General features: G+C 39.6%; 2 protein-coding genes across 3 annotated transcripts in view; one reads left to right on the top strand and one right to left on the bottom strand.

Annotated features, from left to right (window-relative positions):
- The window catches only part of garre1 (granule associated Rac and RHOG effector 1), a 31,668-nt gene extending 24,885 nt beyond the window's left edge, over positions 1-6,783 (bottom strand). For both annotated transcript variants that reach the window (XM_028582612.1, XM_028582604.1), the window contains exon 1: positions 6,723-6,783. The gene's annotated coding sequence lies outside the window, so the exon portion shown is untranslated. The remainder of the gene's footprint in view (positions 1-6,722) is intronic.
- A 2,502-nt stretch (positions 6,784-9,285) lies between these two features.
- gpib (glucose-6-phosphate isomerase b) lies at positions 9,286-18,883 on the top strand. Its single transcript, XM_028573368.1, has 18 exons — positions 9,286-9,501; positions 10,266-10,356; positions 10,582-10,650; positions 10,923-11,042; positions 11,202-11,285; positions 11,467-11,613; positions 12,102-12,173; positions 12,266-12,310; positions 12,406-12,459; positions 13,439-13,499; positions 14,152-14,195; positions 14,321-14,473; positions 15,055-15,184; positions 15,405-15,481; positions 16,240-16,368; positions 16,665-16,740; positions 17,233-17,299; positions 18,430-18,883. The coding sequence occupies exons 1-18, from the start codon at positions 9,383-9,385 to the stop codon at positions 18,551-18,553; spliced, it is 1,662 nt and encodes a 553-aa protein (XP_028429169.1). The 5' UTR covers positions 9,286-9,382; the 3' UTR covers positions 18,554-18,883.
- The last annotated feature ends 707 nt before the right edge of the window (positions 18,884-19,590 follow it).

Here is a 19,590-nt window from a genome sequence, read left to right as displayed (position 1 = left end):
TTAATAGCTGTGGATGGGGCAGCTGTTAAGCATGCTGACAGCTCCTTATCCATCTGCCACTGCAAACAAACACGGGCCCTGTGACGCTCCAGCCACAGGGCCGACATTAGCTCTCTCATGAAGTCTATTTCAGCCTCCATGGGCAAAACAGCTGCCCTACGGTCCACACCACACTGTTTTTAGACACTCCAAAAGGTTCAGCTCAAAGAAAGAAAAAAAAAAAAAAAAAAAATGTTCTCCCCTACATCTGTTGCCAATGAAGCAAAGGAATGCATTTCCCCAGAACACTCTTAATGTGGGTTCAAACGAGCACAAAAAAGCAGATCAGGACAACCAACCATACGTCGCAAAACATCTCCTCAAAATATGACGTCATTGTGTAGAATAAAAATACAAAAGAACTTAAAGAGCAAGGCTGTTTATTTGATAGGACCTTCACTGAAGACATTCCACAGAGCAGATAAGCTACAGTCAAGTCTGAGAATCAGCAGACAGGTCGAGAAGGTCAGTCTAAATGACAGGACAAGTGCCGTGAGCAACTGTGCGACAGGAGCCGAGCCAGGCTCCTCTTGCCCACAGAACACAAGGAGAGTATTGTGGCAGGCCCTGGTCTCCTCATACCAGCACACAGAAGAAGAAAAAAATAAATAAAACTCTTGCATATGCAGCTGCATTACTTTGAGAGAGGAAGAGAAAAATAAAAGACCTTGGCTACGATTTAAAATTAACTGCAGGGATAGATATTCTACCATCAATACAGCGTTAGGCCTACTCCTGGAATTATTTGTAAGCAGCTGGAGGTTTCGGTAGTTTGAGGTTAACGTTTGGTTTTGTTTCCACAACTAATCCCGTGTTGGTCCCATTTTTGATCTGAGGGTTTGGAACTAAAAATACATTTACTTTGATACACAGTGAGTTATCATAAAAAAGCTGCGAATATACACTTTTCTGTGAAATCCCAGCAACTTCTGCTAGATTGTATTTTTTTGGCAGATTCTGCACTTTCTAAAGCAGTAGTGAAACTTGTCCTACAGCTGCAGCAAACTACTGATGAGTAAGTTAGGACAAATCCTAACAGTCGTATCAGTCAAGAGGCCGATGCAGTTGGTGAACAGGCTGGATAATATTAGGCTAACCTGTACTGTCATAACAGACATTGTAAGGCTTATGGCTTCAATAAAAATAGCAGACTCGCTAATCTAACAAAGGACATACTTGAGGGCCCCACAGGTCTGTGTCGCATATGCAAACACACATTTCACCATGTGCATTTGCCTTAATCAAATAGTAATATTTTCAACATCCTAAGAAAGAAGGAAATTGTGTGTCACCAAGGGAATTAAGATGATAATGAAATTCTAAATGGGCACATCAATGCCAACAAATAAGAAGTCCCATCTGATTTGATCTAATCAGAGCCTTTTTCACAACGCATACATTCCTTACAGTCAGTATTCAACTGATAGCAAACAGAATAAGCTCAGATATCCTTTTCAGAATAGCCCAATAGTTTAGTGTGACCAACCGGTGGGTTTTAACAAGTGAGAACTGTGATGAAAGGCTCTGACGTCAGTTCCATTCATGAAAGGCTGGTGGCAACCTGTGGGGATGAAAATGTTTCCCTCAGCCTATATCGAGCACGCTATATACTGAGGTTGCAAGTTGTGCTGCATGCCAGCCACCAGAGTGCTGTATTTTTAGCCAGGACAAGAGTAAGAATTTATTTTTCCAATTTAGGCACAATGAGACAGGATATGGATGTGCCATGAATGTCAGAAATTCAGGCTTGATCACCGCAAAAGTATCTCTGTATTTCAACACCGAGAGTATGTGTAGAATACGTTGAAAGGTATGTGTACAACAGGATATAGGAAGGTAATGGAGTAAGGAACCATACTTTAATCATTGGACCGTGGTTCAAGCCACCGCTGTAGTGCCCTTGAACAACATACCAAATCTCTATCAGCTCCACTATTCACGGTTTAGCTGGCGCCTGACTTCCAACCTTCTAAACAAAAGCAAAATATTTTCTGCAGGGATTAATAAAGACAAGTATCACATTACATGAGAGCCTTGATTACGGTTTCACTGGATCATCTCTTATGCACGAGCATTCATGCATCTCACGGGGAACATTTGACTGAGGGTCAAATAGCTGAACACAAACTAAGTCTAAACTGGTTTCCCAGGAGACAAGGGTGATATTTCCCATGCTGCAAGCCCTGTCCCCTTATCTGCAAACTCGCTAGTTGTTTCCCTCTGGATAAGAACTGGCATCCTCTTCACTTCTTCCAAGAAAATAGCCTATTTGGTTCAAGTGTACAAAATAAGCTGTGCTAACCAAGCAGTAGATGAAACAGCAGTGGACTAGATGTAGCGCTGAAACATCCCCTGCTACAGAAGAAGCAGACCTCCGCCTCCCTGCCACACAACAGTGCAAATAGTGCCGTTAGCTTTGTGCATCCAAATGAAAATCCTGTCACACAATACAAACTCAAACAAGCCTGTTTCTCTCTGATGCATCGGCCAGCTAAACTGTTGTAGGTGGAGATTATCTAACACAACGATGGAACTGTATCAAAACCATGTTTTTAACGGTTAGGCCAGAGGTGGACAACATGGCTAACTGACACAGAACATGCTTATTTTTGATTTTCCAGGAAATATTACCACTGTAATGATGTCTATTTGATGTACAACCAAAAGACATATACTCCTACAATGCAGCTTTTATTCAATACATTTCTTTGTCAATCTTCTTTACCATTTTTATTAGGGCTGCACAATATGAGGAAAATATCTAATTGCGATTATTTTTGACTGATATTGTGATTGCGATAGGATTCCCGATAATGATTTTTGTATCATTATTCTCATTGAAAAATATTCAAATGAAAATGATTACAGTGCAATTTTTGCAAGAATTTAGTCTATTGGATAGGATTTGTAGGCTGGGACATCTCTGCATCACCACAAAACTTTATTCAGAATGGTTTGACACATATTTTGCCTTTAACAAATATTGCGTAGTTTAGTTTAGTTTATCAGGATCCCCATCATCCAACCCCCTAACGTCAGCTAGTCTCAGGATCCGTAGCAAAATGTTGAGATAACGTTGATATGTATACTCTGATGTACGTATAACCAAGCCATACATAACTAGAATATTTCTGTAAGGTGGTGCCTAGTGGAAGCTCAAAACTGAAGACAACATTTTAGATTCCTTCTTGTAACACCTGCTGTTCCTTGGATATTATCTTGGGGGAAGACCGCTTTGTCAAAATATCAAACTTCAGAGATAAAATAGCTAGTGGCCACGGACTTACAAAAAAAATAAAAAACTCAATGAATCTGTCTGGTCCAATCTGAGAGAAGAACAAAAATAAAAAAATTAAACTCAATACACGATATGTTAGAATTCCAAGGTTCTAATAATACCATGACCTGGGTAAACTCAGCCCTCGCTCCGGCAGAGACTTCTCTGTAACACTTATCCGTATAATCTCAAACTGTGCAGCAAGAGAAACATTAGAAAGCTTCTTTGTTGAAGAAAACAGGATTCAGGTCTGTGGCGACGGCGTCAGTAAAGCACAGGCCAGGCCTGTACTCCACCCGAGGCAAGCGCAAACAGTCATCTTGTGACTGTTTGTCAACTTCCTAACATGTGCATCCGGATTCAATGTTAGACGAAGGAAAAGTGCCACTCTGGGTCATATCACGTGTTGACAAATACTTTGACAAGAGTTGTTGACAAGAAAAGAAAAAAAAAAAAAAGAAAAACACTAGTCTACTCACTGTGCTTACCATTCAGGCACACAGATGAATAAGATATTGAAGAGAATGAGTTTAAACACAGACAGGAATTTTGCAGAGCAAAGCACGCATTTCTGTAGTGACACAGCTGTGGCAGATGTCAACACGTAGGTTCAGGGTTGTTTCAATGGAAGCTGTACAAGCCTGCAAAACTCAACAAAAGGAAGGCAATGACCTTAACATGACAGCAGTTTTCAAAATCTAAAATAAACACTTTAAGATTTTAATGTCAGCCAAAACTATACTGGGCCCCTGTTCAACATGATCAACACAACATCCATACCAACTTATAACTAACAACAACACAAACGACGTCCTATGATTCAAAGTTGAAAAGATCAACATTTTTCCGTCATATTTCTCAACGATGTTGACGTTTCATCACTTCAACCATATTAGGGAAAAAAAATAAATACTAAAACTAGCTCAATTTGATCTCCCAATTCTGTCGATGAAAAACAACCCCCAGTCGAATTTTTTTATTTAACCAGGTTAGTCTCATTGAGATATGAAATCTCTTTTTCAAGAGAGACCTGGCCAAGATAGCAGAACAAGTATGTTAGATAAAACAATTTGCAATCACAAAACAATCACAAAAGAGGCAAAGACATCTCCAGTGCATTTCAATTAAATAAAAGTACCATTAGTTAAAACATTTACACGTGTGGATGGACTCAACACGTGTGGATGGACTCAATAGAATGATATACTGACAATGAAAGCTGTAGGGCTGTGTTCGATTGAAGAAATTCTTAGTCGACTAACACTCATTCAATTGTATCGACTAATCAATTAGTTGATTTAATCAACAAGAGTCATGCAAAAGGATGCATATATTGAATAAGATAATGCTTCCTTTGCATATTTAAACACATTTCAGAAAACATGTAATACAAAAAAAATTGCCTTAATGAAAGTTATCAAAGTAGGTTTCATGGTGATATCTATTAGGTAAAATGTCAATCCTTAATTCTTGTGTTTACCAGAGATGTGCTCGGTTTCTTGGAAATAAGTCATTCAGCATGAAAAAAGCATAAAACATGACTAATCGACTAAAGAAATCTAAGTTGTCTAAGACCAAAAACGACCGATCGACTAAGAGGGAGCAGCCCTAGAAAGCTGACTCTGATTCTACCAGGGAACAGATTGGCTGCTTATAACTAACATCCCAAATCAGGGGCAATCTCCTTGTTCTTAATATGATCAAATGCCATGGGCAACTAAAGGGTTAATTCTACTTTAATTTCTATACTCCAACGACCATAACAGGAAACACTTTCCGCATGATGTCAAAACACAGATCCCTGGCTAGACTGTAGATACATACGCTCCTCGGCAGAAGTGGGGCAACGTTACTAACGCAACTCCAGATATCTCATCTGTACTGTAGAGCCTATATATAAAGCCACGTTACAAACACCACTGTGGTTGTGTAATAAGGTACTGCTCTTGTATTCGCATGGTATGATTATGTACAATCAGTTTACAGAAATTTATAAACAAAATTACTCCTAGACATTCTGTTGCTTGATCCAAAAACATCCAATCACCACAATGTATTTACAGGCTTTTCTGTGAAATGCACCTCTGTAGTAGTTACTGCTGCTCTCGGTATCAAACACAGCACGGCTACACTCGGGCGATTGAATATATAATACAACAGCGAAACAATGTTCGATACTTAATATTGCAACTTCAATGAGGCTAAAAAACAAGTTGGTCTGTTTTGTACTTGCTAAAGGATTATTTTAAAACCCCGATCACTATTTGGCAGGAAGGTGTAACTAAATCTCCGCAAGCGCAGTTAGCCGGTTTCATCGAAACTCTATGGGATGACATGGCCCAAGTCATGGGAACACTATGTCGCAGCTATTAATACGGCCTTTTAACGCCCTAAATGCAGAGTCGCCGGAAAGGCTTCCTCGGCATCAACACACCAAACGTTAGAAAAGCGAGTGACACAAAAACGATACAGCGTACAGACGGTAAGGTACCGGGTACCATAGGTCGGCTGCATTCCCGACTTTGACACTCGCCCACTGGCCACACAGAACCAGACACTGTACTTTCCCTGAAGCCTATTAATATTGCCAGTCCAACATCAACCACAGACACAAATTACACTGCCATACGAGCTGCAAATCACGACTTTGTCGTCCGATTCTTTTAACGTTAACCTACATTCCTTTTTGTCCGGTGAGCGATTAACGTTAACGTTACCCACTGCAGCGCATAACTTACAACCAAGAACGCCCAAGTCCGTTATCAGACATGCAGTCAAACCTGGTTGCTCCTAACGCTAAAGCTCATTACCTTACTAGTCTGTCTTACCTGCAGTTGCCACGGCTATCCGTTGTCAAAAACGTGGATCAAATATGGAGCATCGCTCACAGATACGAACCAGTGGTAATAAAAACAGAAATAACAGATACCGCCAATCGCTCCTCCTTCGCTAGCCTAGGCGGTGGATGCGCTTCATCAGCAGAGATCAAATTGAGTTTGTATACCTTATATGTGTATAGATGCACCAATATGTCACATGTATTTGCAGCCCTCTCTAAAAACATTTGTCTGACTGTTTATGGGGGGGCTACGATTTTAATTATGAAGATAAAATGGAAATATGCATGCCAGAGTGAGGTGCGTCCGATAATGGACGCATCAGAGTTTCATCGGTTCTAAGCAGGCTAGCTACATAGCTAAGCGAGCTAACGTTAGCTACCCAGCTAGCTCTCTGCGACACGATTGTAAGCGCTCATGGAAAACACCAGCAAATGTAAGCGGCCCAGTGGTACTCCAATATAGGCCAACAACCGTCTGCACCGCCGTAACCCAGAGGAAACCAAACAGCTTCAGTAAAACACAAGAAAAATGTTAGTAGACGTTAAGTTAATCACCACATCGCTCACCATCTCTAGGCATCCACCCTCTTGACAGCGAATCCCCTGTCTGTGTCACAGCCGTTAAGACCACATCAATAAAAACAAAGACTTCCGGTAAAACCTTCACAATAAAACCGTTGCAGACAAAACAACGTTTTTTGAATTAAACCACTGGGCCACATTTGGTAGGATTTTAAACCTGGTTTTAAATAACTTACATTTGCATTTTCAGTTGTGTAATTTCCAAATATTATTTTCTATCTTGTTTCATATAATCACCAATTTAATATGCCTACATAGAAAAAAAACTATTTTCCCGGGATTTCTGGGTGTCTGTCCCTTTAATTTGATTTAAGACTCAAAAAGATGTGAGTTAAAACATAATGGAAGAATTGTATTAGGAAAAATATAGTAGGACAACATGCTTATTCAAGTGGAAGTGGAACCAAAAGTATATCAAATATGATATTTAGTATTACATTGAATTGCTGGTGTACTTTGGCGGAGAAGCAGTTGTAAGCATAAGAAAATCGTTTTAGTCTTCATCAAGGATACTGTTTTTCTCTTCTGAGCCATTTACTCAGTAGTTAACATAATAACAAATTAATGAAAGATAAGTGCATCAATTTAAGTGTTTAGTGTCAAAAAGCATATTGGGGTACTAAGTCATAATGATCATCACACTCTCCAACCAATCACCAATCATCTTCACCTTTATTTTGAAATTAAAATGCAATTCCCGAAATTAAAATGGTTTAAAGCCTCGCAACACACACATCTAAACATTAGCGGTGTAAGAATTATTCACGGTTTCCCCCAGGAGAAAGAAAACTTATCTACAAAAACTCTAAGACTCTTAAATGGAAAGTGAGTCACCAAATATAATTGAGTCATTAGATTAGATTTTATTTTTATTTTTTTTGTAATGATTCCATTCAGATAATCACTTTCAGATATCCATCTTCAGTCAAATCACTTAAACCATTTACTGTTATTCTTGTCATTTTGATTTACTCTGACTATGCCTAAAAAAGAACAATTTGTTCGAGCTATACTAAGCTTTTCCCGCCCTCTATCGTTTGATAAAGAATATTACATCCAGCACTCGATACATTTTATTTTAAAATGGTCACTTGGGGGCGTGGAGGTCCACAAATTGCTGCTGGAATTGTTTTTGTCCGGGGTTAATGGGGTTTGTATAGTGTAAAAATACAACGTTGTTATACAAGCAAACATGCTCGCCAGTTCTCATATTTTGTTCTGGGATACTGTCAAGATAAACCTCTTTAGAGCGTATTGTACTGCTTTTTACATTGCACCCTTAGGCAAGCTTCAAAAAGCTACGGGTTGTTTATAACGATTGTTGGCGCATACTGCTCACCAAGCTGGTGTAGTGCAAGCTGGAGTCAATACATTATATATCTGCTTCACTGAGGAATCTAATGCATACGTTTATTAGTCGCCTGAATTCTTCTTGTAACTGTCATTTTACAACTGACGGGCCATAGGTTCAGTACTGTGCGATACCAGTCACCCTCATGGGAATACTGGTAAAGCTGTCTTTTTTTAATTCGTGTCTGTTCTTTTGTATTTGTCCTTCTTAATTGTGTTGTAATTTTTTTTTTTTTTTTTCTAAATGGACCTTGAGTCTAATAATATAAAGCTATCTATCGATCTATCTATCTAATGTAGGCCTATATTGTTTTTCTTTCCTTTGGTGTGTTTGACCAGATCACTATGACAGAACACTGAATAGTTGTTGATGGCTCAAACTCGTTAGGTAAATGAGAGAAATAACTGTTAATGAATGCTAAAATTTTAATTATATTTTTGTTAAGCCAGAACTGAACACTACAGTGATATGTTAAATGTTACTGGGGTTTGTGCTTTGCTAAAACAATGACAACATTTATAATATTGAAAACACTGTTTTTATTGTGTTTTTAACAATTGAAAACACACAAAACTCAGCTTCATACTTTTGTCCATACAAAGACATTAAAAAAGAGCACATGAATATTAAAAAAAAGAGAGGGAAGATGTCGATCCTTTGTTCCTTAAATTATAATTATGTAAATGTATAAATAAATAACTTTAAATGTAGGCTACCAGTATGTCATCTTTTATTTTGAAGATATTATTTGAATGGAATCATAGGTTGACAAAATAATGAAAAATACATTTGAAGAGATGATGTGTATTCAACAAGTAATAATTTGTTACTTGTTAACTTTTCTACTTTATTAATTAGGGTCTTAGAGTAGACTTTTATACACATTAATGTATCTGTATATCACACAATATTTAGCAACTTTGATACACTGCTGTCTGTAATGTCAGTGATGATGCATTGTGCAATGACTATTTCTAATATCGACAGCTAATGTGTATTTCAAAAGGATTTAAGTGCAGCAGAAGAATGAACCGCAATACTGTCTGTACCGTGTGAACTACATGCCACTGGGTTGCTGTACTGATGACGCTTCCCTATCAGCATGCACTGTAACCCTGCAGGACAGTGTGGAGGTGTGACATGCACGGGTCCTGAATATAGTGTGTCTCTTGTAGGAGGGGCAAGTGTGGTTCTGGTCTGAATGCCCTTCAAAAAGCTTTCCCCCTGACCTGCTCGGTCCCACTCAGCCAGGCTAGTTGAGCATAGCAGAGCACAGGAAGCCCCTCTGGACACCATGGGACTCACACAGGACCCCAACTTCCAAAAGCTGCAGGACTGGTACACAGCCCACGCCCTGAACCTCAACATGAGGCATATGTTTGAGGCTGACAAGGAGAGATTCAACAAGCTCAGGTATGCATCCTATTAAAACTTTTTTGTTGTTGTTAAAAAGCAGTTTGCACAGCATCACTGAACAGGATGGAGATATTTTGTTTGTACGTAGATTAGCTGTATTATTAGTGTGACTTTGCTAGGTCTATAATCATCTTTTTTTTTTAAAGATTATTTTTTGGGGCATTTTTAGGCCTTTATTTCCACAGGACAGATAAAGATATGAAAGGGGAGCACGTCATGCAGCAAAGTGCCACAGGGCAGAGTCAAACCCACAGCCACCTCTATACATGTGCACCTGCTCTACCAACTGAGCTAAACCAGCGACACTAGGTTTTTAATCTGTTGGCAGTCAAGTTCATTTTGATAATGCTCTGATGCATTCCTACTATGCAACTGTGCAGTGTCATTACATAATACTGAAAACTAGATGTCAAACCACCACTTGACCACACAATCATACTTAGTTTGTTTGCATATTGTTTGTTTTAAGTCAAAATGTGACAGTCGTTGTGATTTTCTGTACATTCATACATTCATTATTGTCTAAATATGCAGGTTTTGTTTTATTCTACACTGGCATTTTTACTATTAATTTTACAGTTTAAGCAAGAAGACTAAACAATGACCCCATGTATATCTGTTATGATCATGCAATATGTATCTGCTTATCTTCCCTGAATAAGGATGTTAAAGCATAAGCTTTGAGTATTAATCTGAATTCTGAATCAAAATGTCACCATATTTCTTGATCTGGTTGCTGATGTCTTTCTCGGTTTGGACAGCCTAAGAATGAAAACTGAGGATGGCGACATTCTTCTGGATTACTCCAAGAATCTTATCACTGATGAAGTCATGAAGATGTTGGTTGATCTGGTAAATTAATTTCCATCCTAATACAATTAGCTTATTGTTTCCTAATAATACAATTGGATCCCATCAGTCCTTGCAGCAAGCTGCAAGTGGGGGTCCATTTATCTGATACAGGCTTCATCTTGAGACAAAATATCTATCTTTTTAATGTACACATGTTGAATGTATTGATTGGAGGGATCATTAATTTGAATCATAACCCCATCCAACATGTATTGTCTTTTTCAGGGCAAGTCAAGAGGCATTGAAGCTGCCAGAGAGAAGATGTTCACTGGAGAGAAGATCAACTTCACTGAGGTGCTCATTGTTTACCACATGTCAATCCTAACCTTAACTTAAGGCAGGGTTTACCTCTTGACATTTATCCTGGTGGGGTGAAACAGCCACTGAGACAGAATGTACATCATGAGACTCTTGCACATGTGTTTTTGGCTTGTTTAAAAATGAACATTGAACACTGTGAATGCAACAGCGGAAACATTTTTTACTCCTTGATCACCAACAATGTAAGCAGCCAAGAGTACTGTGTGTCTGTGTGTGTTTTCTTTCCTGGTGCTGTGGATATGAAGGGCCGCGCTGTGCTCCATGTGGCTCTGAGGAACCGCTCCAACACTCCTATCATGGTTGATGGCAAGGATGTGATGCCAGAAGTCAACAAAGTTCTTGAGAAGATGAAGGGCTTCTGTCATGTGAGTCAAAAAATTTTATAAAATAAATTTCAAACAAAAATCACAAACCTTTAGTGCACTGGAGTTTACACATTTCACAGTATATGTTTAGCAATCCGGCTCATGAAGATTTAATGCAGCTATCATAATGTTAAAGACGATTGCGTTTGTCTGTTGCAGAAAGTTCGCAGCGGTGAGTGGAAGGGTTTCACAGGAAAGGCCATCACAGATGTTGTCAATGTCGGCATCGGAGGATCTGACCTTGTGAGTGTAATTTCTGGAAAGAGTTCGATGCATTTCATTGCAAAATTTCAATGAGCCATCACAGCTTTTACTGCTCCGTCCTTTTATAGCCACACACATTCCCTCCTGTGAGGTGCCCAGTACAGCCACAGTCTTATCTTATCTAGTCTTAACTTTGAACTTCATTTGATTTGACTGGCAGGGCCCCCTGATGGTGACTGAGGCCCTGAAACCTTACTCAAAGGGTGGACCGCATGTGTGGTTTGTGTCAAATATTGATGGAACGCACATCGCCAAAACCCTGGCACAGCTGAATGCTGAGACGACTCTCTTCATCATCGCATCCAAGGTAGCTGGTTTACACAGAGTGGATCTTTTTTTTAAATGCACCAGATTAACATCTCACATCTGAAGAAATAAATGCCTTTAAATTCATATTCATGTTTGCATGATTAGTTTCTACTAAATCTTTCATGGACGGACCAGTTGTGAATCAGGCTTCCACTCAGGCAGATGAATCGGGTTGTGCTGCACGCCAAGAGGTGCTCTCTCCAGGAACAGCAACAGCTAAAAGATTAAACAACTCCATCCATAATCCATTCAGGGAAATTGCTTTTATTTCACATTTAGTTATAATTAAATAGCCTAAAGCATGGCCGAGCACAGACAATGAGATTCTTTATTTTTCTGGTGTCTGTTGCTGTGTCATTTTATACAGAAATTCTCTAGTTTCTCTTTTGCAGGTAGATCTATACCATATGTTTAGTTGCATTATACTGTATGTATTTTAATACTTGATTGTCTATGTATTTTGTCTATCTAATTCTCCATTTATAGACGTTCACCACCCAAGAGACAATAACCAATGCTGAGTCGGCCAAAGAATGGTTCCTTGAGCATGCCAAAGATGTGAGTATGCGGCCGCCTCAGATAGAAGCAGCAGCATTATGTTAGGTGGCCGATTGATAACCTTCAATTGTATCCTCTCTACGTTTCAACAGAAAGCTGCTGTTGCTAAGCACTTTGTGGCCCTTTCCACAAATGGAGTAAGTCACAAAACACACTTTTACAGGTTATACCTTCTCTCTCTGTCCATGCGTCTGATGCTAACTGTCCTGCTTTTCTCTGTCTCTCCCTTTAGCCCAAAGTGAAGGACTTTGGCATCGACACAGAGAACATGTTTGAGTTCTGGGATGTGAGTGCTCTTTTAGCCTTAAAGGTGCTGTAGGTAGGATTGCAAAGATCCAGGACTTAGCCAAAAAATTTGAACATTGACAACTTCTCAGTCCCCTCCCCCCTTTCCGCTATAGCCCAAAACAGTGTCCTAAGCACCTCCCCCCACAAGGGAGAATGAATGCGTGTGCATGAGCAGTGATTGACACGCAGTTAGACACTCCCCCTGGCCCTGATTGGTGCATCTGAACAGGGAACTGTGGATTTTTGCAAATCGCACTACAGGTGGTGCCAGAGGAGCCACATTTCTTTTTAAATGACCTGCTTCATGTAGTTCTACTCAGACATTGAGTCAGTTTCAGCAAATATGACAGAAAGTTAGTTTTAACTACTGCACCTTTAAATCAGCCTGTGTACAGCAGGTCCTTTCTTCATCCACAGACTTTGATGGGGGCCGTAGGCAGAGGCTATAAATAGGCTAGGCTTTTGACCTGTGAAGTAGGTGGGACGGATGCTCTGGCCCGCAGCTGCTGGGTAATCAGAAGCCTCTCTCATCAGGCTTAGTTATTATTGGTAGCGACCTTCTCTCTTGCAGAGGTTACTGTAAAGGCTGGGTTGCATCAAAGGTCAGCGAGCTGCATTTAGTTACAGCTGTAATATGCCCATTATGTCATATAAATAATGACTGCCAGTGTTTTACACTCATTACGTAGAAAGTATACAGTATTTTTCTGTCCCGAGAGAAAAGAAATCTGGACCAACAGGACAGGACTTGTGCAAAAGATCAAAGGCATTTTTGTCCTGATCGTACAGGTAGTAGGCCTGTAACACACAAATGTATGGCTTATGGTTAATTGCATGAATGTTCCTGTGGGTGGTTACCAGCACCTTCTGTTGTGTGCAAAGATCGTTTATCTTTGATTAAAAACCTACATTTTGCAAATAAGTTTTGTATAAGGCGTAGATGGATATCATTTTTAGTATTTTCTTTTTTCTTTTAGTGGGTTGGCGGTCGTTTCTCCTTGTGGTCTGCAATTGGAATGGCCATTGCCCTGCACATTGGTATGTACAGTGAAAACTCATATTTGTATTTTTTTTACAGCAACATCAAATTAAATTATTTATCGCCACTTTATTTATCTGACTTTGGACCGTGCCAGTTGTATAATCAAAAACGACTCTATGGCAGACAGCAATGCACACAGCTTCCCTCTTATTTCAAAGCCTATAATGACGTAACCAGTCTATATTCTTGTTAGTGGCTCTGTGGTGTTGTACTTATGCACAGCCGTACTTTGAGAATATGCTAACATGCTAACGTCTGAATTCTAACTAATTCTAAAATGCTGATGTTTAGCAGGTATAATATCTGCCATGTTTACATTGTGTTAACCTGCACAAAGTACAGCTGAGGCTTATGGGAATGTCATTAGTTTTGCCGGTATATTATATCGTAAACCAAAGTGTTTGACACAGAACTTTAGACCTGATGGAGGCACTGGATAAAAGCCAAGGGATTATTCCTAGCAATTGCTAGCATGGCTAAAAAGTCTCCACACGGTGGCTTTAATAAATTTATAGGAGCTGTTCTTGCTGATATTGGTGGAGAGACACACTGAAAATACAAGCATCATTCTAAACAATCAGTTCAACTGTTTGATCAATAGTTTATTCAGTCAGTAAACCTTTCTGTTACATCTCCTCTCATCTTCAGGCTATGACAACTATGAAAAGCTTCTTTCAGGAGCTCACTGGATGGTAGGTACTACCAACACCTTCAGTCCTCCACCTCTCTAGTGTAAAAGAACTATTCATATGAGTTTTCCCTGGAGAAAAGTTACAGAACACATGGATGTAAATTAGCCTCCCTCCCTCTTCTGTAGGACAACCACTTCCGCACCGCTCCTCTGGACAAGAACGCTCCTGTCCTGCTGGCTCTGCTGGGCATCTGGTACATCAACTTCTTCCACGCTGAGACCCACGCAATGCTGCCCTACGACCAGTACATGCACCGCTTCACTGCCTACTTCCAACAGGTCTGCCCCCACAGTGCTGCAATATCATCCAAAAGAAGATTACAAGTAGTAGAGATGGTCCGATACTGCCTTAAACGCTGGTATCGGTATCGGGAAGTACTGGAGTTTATGCACCGATCCGATACCACGTAATAAAGCCCTAAAGAAAATCTACGTTAAAGTAGTTTATTTATGTTCTTTTTCCGTTATAACTGACTGTCAAACTGGAGAATAAAAGAAAGTTCTGTGTTTGTTCATGTTTCACAAAGAGTTTAACCTGAGCCAGACCGACAACAAAGATATAAATCCTATCACATCCATACAGGGATAGTAGTATACAGTTTTTAAAACATAATAAAATATATGACACACTGGTATCGGATCGGTACTTGTTATCGGCCAATACGCAAGTTCAGGTATCGGTATCGGGAAACAAAAAATGGTATTGGACCATCTCTAACAAGTAGTATTTGATATTGTTTAATAAGTTATTCAAAAGATAAGTATGATCATGGTATGCAGACTGAGAGAGCAACACTATGGCTGTGTTAATAGTCCACACCGATCAGGGAGAACAGTTTTGATGAGGATTTGTTATTTAGGGTGACATGGAGTCAAATGGAAAGTACATCACTAACCATGGAGCACGTGTAAACTACCACACTGGGCCAATAGTGTGGGGAGAGCCAGGCACCAATGGACAGCATGCCTTCTACCAGCTCATCCATCAAGGTAAAATCACCAAATATCATCATTCAATTACAGCAACATGCAGGTGTTTCAGTCAGTCAGAGTATCTAGATTTTAGCAACAAGTATTCTGTCATCTTTATCCTATCTTTACTGGTAGCATTGCTGGCTGGTTAGCCCCACACCATGAGTCTGTGGGTCAAAAAAAAAAAACTTGTGTCTATAAATGTGCCACTAATGCAGTCCAACTGTGTCCAATTCAGGAACACGCATGGTTCCTTCTGACTTCCTGATCCCAGCTCAGTCACAGCATCCCATCAGGAACAACCTGCACCACAAGGTACCACTTGTGTGAGAGGATTTGTTTGTCTCAAGCAGTGTGTTGAATGGGTACAGACCAGTAGTGTGGTCTTGCTAAAGTTCCTCACCTTCTTTAATTTAGCATACCTCTATAAATTATGATTTTTGTTTCCTTTTTGTTGGGAAGTTTGTGTAACCAAGTATTGGTTGAACCCTAGATGCTGTAAACGATTTATTTAAGAGTTTTATGCCAGTGTATTTATTCACAGTATGAAGTCAAGATATAGTTTTTCACATTTCCTAAACTGTGTCACAGACTGCAAAAGATCATCTTGTGACCTCTAAATAATTTTGATCCCCAAATTGTGAAATAGTGATCTGAGCTACCGCTGCTGCGGTGTGAAGTTAGTGTGTGTATTAATTACCTGGAGAACCTTAGGAATACATATTTTGGAGAGATCATCCTGAAAGGTCACAGAATCTACCACCACAAGCCATTTGAAGTGACATAATTTCGGTGAGCCCCAATAGGGTTGTTTGGACTCTAACCCCTTTGCTGACATGTGTAATTGAATGTGTATTATTGGAAAGATGCATGAAGAACACTGTAAAAAAAAAAAAAAAAAAGTGTTTTCAACCAAAACTACACGTAATAGCAGCCAATCAGCTACAGATCTGAAAGACAATGTGTCAACATATTAGTGTACAACACAGAGACTACTGGGTTGCAAGACTGACTTCTATACTAACTGTAAAACATACACTGTAGCTGAAGGTGTGTGTTTGATGTGGCTGTAGATCCTGCTGGCTAACTTCCTGGCCCAGACTGAAGCTCTGATGAAGGGTAAGACCACAGAGGAGGCCAAGAAGGAGCTGGAGGCCAGCGGCCTGAGCGGAGAAGCTCTGGAGAAAATCCTGCCACACAAAGTAAGTCAAATCAAGAAGAAACTGACTGACTATAGAGAGATAATGAGCTCTCATAACGACGACAACACATTTAAACCTGAATTTGAGTGAAGGGGATCATATCCTGTACAAAATGAATCACGTTTGACATTAGGAAGCGCTAACCACAGATTAGGACTAGAGTAAGAAAGCATAGGAGGTAGTGCCCCCCAGTGACCATAACTAACCATAGCTATCAAAAACCCTATGAAGGACATTTGTGATAATGGCATGCTCAAAGTGATGTATTATGAAATATTTCTATTTGTTTAACACAGGTATTCCAAGGAAACAGGCCAACCAACTCAATCATCTTCAAGAAACTTAGCCCATACACACTTGGAGCACTTATAGGTGAGAGCAAACAATGTTTCTGGTGACTTACAGCCCCACTGATGACACTAAAATGAAGCTGTTGAATAAAATGGTGCAGTACTGTTATTGTTGTTGGTTGTACAGGTAGTTTTGTAACCTCAACCCTTTATTTGGATCTATTTTAGCTCATGGCTAGTCTCCCAAGAGTCCAAATTAAAGTCACAATAAAAAACATTTTCAGAAATACTATATCGCACATGCCTACACATTATATATACACACGATTATTGATACTACTCAGTTTGCGTAATAACTCATCATAGACTATGAAAGTGTGCAATAATACAATGTCTGTTGACAGTCAGAAAAGTGTTATTATTTATTTCATTACATTTTATAATATTATAATATGTTCAGCTCCTTTGTGTTACCGCTGAAATCCCATTGAATGTAAAACAAACAACCACTTGTTGTCCCCCTCTGTAGTCATATTTGCTGTTGTGATAATGATTGTTCCATCTTATTTTACAGCGATGTATGAGCACAAGATCTTCATCCAGGGTGTAATGTGGGAGATCAACAGTTTTGACCAGTGGGGGTGAGACAGCCTTTACTATACCCATACTATACATTATTCACATAAACTACTTGAGCAGCACTAATTGTTTAACCCCAGTCATAAAAACATGGAGTCTTGGGTTTCAATATTTCAGTCAGCGTAAACATCATCATCGTATATATTAAACCCTTCCAAGAAGTGCAGCTCCCACCTTCCTGAGAAACAACTTTCAAAATATTCTTAAAGGTCCTGTGATATGCTGCTTTTTGGATGCTTTTATGTAGGCCTTAGTGGTCCCCTAATACTGTATCTCAAGTGTATTTCCCAAAATTCTGCCTTGGTGCAGAATTACAGCCACTAGAGCCAATGAGCTTTCCTTAGGATGTGCCATTTCTGTGTCTGTTCTTGTTTGCAAGCCATGATGTCTCTTTCTCATGGGTGGGCCAAATTATCTGGGCGGGCAAAGCAGAGAAAGCGAAGGTAACCTTGCTTCTTATGACCTCATAAGGAGCAAGATTCCAGATCGGCCCATCTGAGCTTTCATTTTCTCAAAGGCAGAGCAGGATACGCAGGGCTCGGTTTACACCTATCGCCATTTCTAGCCACTGGGGGACCATAGGCAGGTTGGGGGAGCTCTTATTAATGTTAAAAAACCTCATAAAGTGAATTTTTTCATGCCATGGGACCTTTAAGTGAGAAAAACACAATATTGTAAAAAAGTTTTTAATGAAATATCACATTAATATATTTGCATGCTCCATATCCAAATCATTTCTTTGAGATGTCTCTGACCTGTCCTTCTTCATAACACTAAACCCATCGTCAATTCAATTTCAATTCAATGCATAGGAGCTTTATTGTCATCAAAGTTTCAATAGTAATGTTGCCAAAGCATCAAAATACAAAAATGTGTCCAAATATTCAGAGAGAACACGATAACAAGTACTTAACATTAACATTAACACAATATTAGGATGGATTTATATTCATTATATACACAGTACATCTTGTAATGTCATTCAGGTCTTTGAAATCTGGGATTATAGAGTTGAACTTGTTAAAATAAAGGTGTCTTGTGTCATTGAATGCTTTACATTGTAGGGGAAGTGACCACATGTTCTGTTTTCTTTCGTCGTCTCTCTTGCGTTTGTGTCTCTGTGCATTATCAGAGTCGAACTGGGCAAACAGCTCGCCAAGAAGATCGAGGCAGATCTCAAGGACAGCACCGTGGTCCACTCCCACGACTCCTCCACCAACGGACTCATCAACTTCCTCAAGACTAACTTTGCCTAAGCCGAGCACCCCTCTCCCCCCCCACCCCCATGCCCCACACTTTATTCCACATCATTATCCATCTAATCAGCTCATGAGCTGCAAGGACAGGAGGCTCGTAGAGGCAGCTGGTCACTCCCACGCAGTTGAGCTGAAGCACTCTATGTTTTTACTTTCATTATGAAAAATGTGACTGTCTCCAGTGCTATCTTTTCTATGTTTGTTTGTCCACCACTGTGAGGGGAAAAAGCTTTTTGTATTAGAGTTGTGGAAGGCAGAGTGAAATGTGCTCTCGCTGTCTCTCCACTGTCAGATAATAGTTTCTGGAATAAATATCTTTACACAATACCAGTTTTAGTGTCAGTCATAACTCATAATGGTAAAAAAAATTAAATAAACAGCCGTTCATCGTGCTCCTGTGTACAAATTACTGTAATAAAGTGTGTGAAAGTACTGCTAAAACAAATCATGAGCTTGTGTAAGCAACACATCACTAGATGGCATCAGAGTGCCAGATTATATTACTGGGAGCAAATCAGCCACCCAGTGATTTACCATTTATTCAGTAGAACAAAGGGTCAAAGGTCAGTCCATCTGCACTCTTCCTCCCCACAAATCCCCAGACGCCACAGCATCCATTTAGAGAGAAAAACAAACAAACAGCTGGACTAAACAGCAGCTGGACTAAAAGCCAGTACCCACTGGCACTACATTTAAACATCATTAAACCTAATTTGTTTCAGTTAAAAGCCTACGCAACGTTTGCCTGGTGATTTTATCCTATAAACATCAAATCACATATAATTAATTTATGAGCGACAACATCACCAACAACACATCATGTGATGCTATTAACCACAATGCTCTAAACAAGATAAAGTATATTTCACTATGTTTCGTTCTCCTCATACAGTATTCACTGCTGGGTACAATTACAGAGTGTAAAAAAACAGAAAGTAAAAAAAAATCCAAGACCCCAGACACTGCTAGGTTTTCAATGCTGTTGCCAGGCAACAATACTTTACTTCAAATACAACTTTTCCTTTTCTTTTTTTTTT

The sequence above is a fragment of the Perca flavescens genome, chromosome 1 (assembly GCF_004354835.1).
Source record: "Perca flavescens isolate YP-PL-M2 chromosome 1, PFLA_1.0, whole genome shotgun sequence".
NCBI lineage: Eukaryota > Metazoa > Chordata > Actinopteri > Perciformes > Percidae > Perca > Perca flavescens.
The sequence above is the reverse complement of the archived record's forward strand: the minus strand, read 5'-3'. Positions and strand labels throughout refer to the sequence as shown.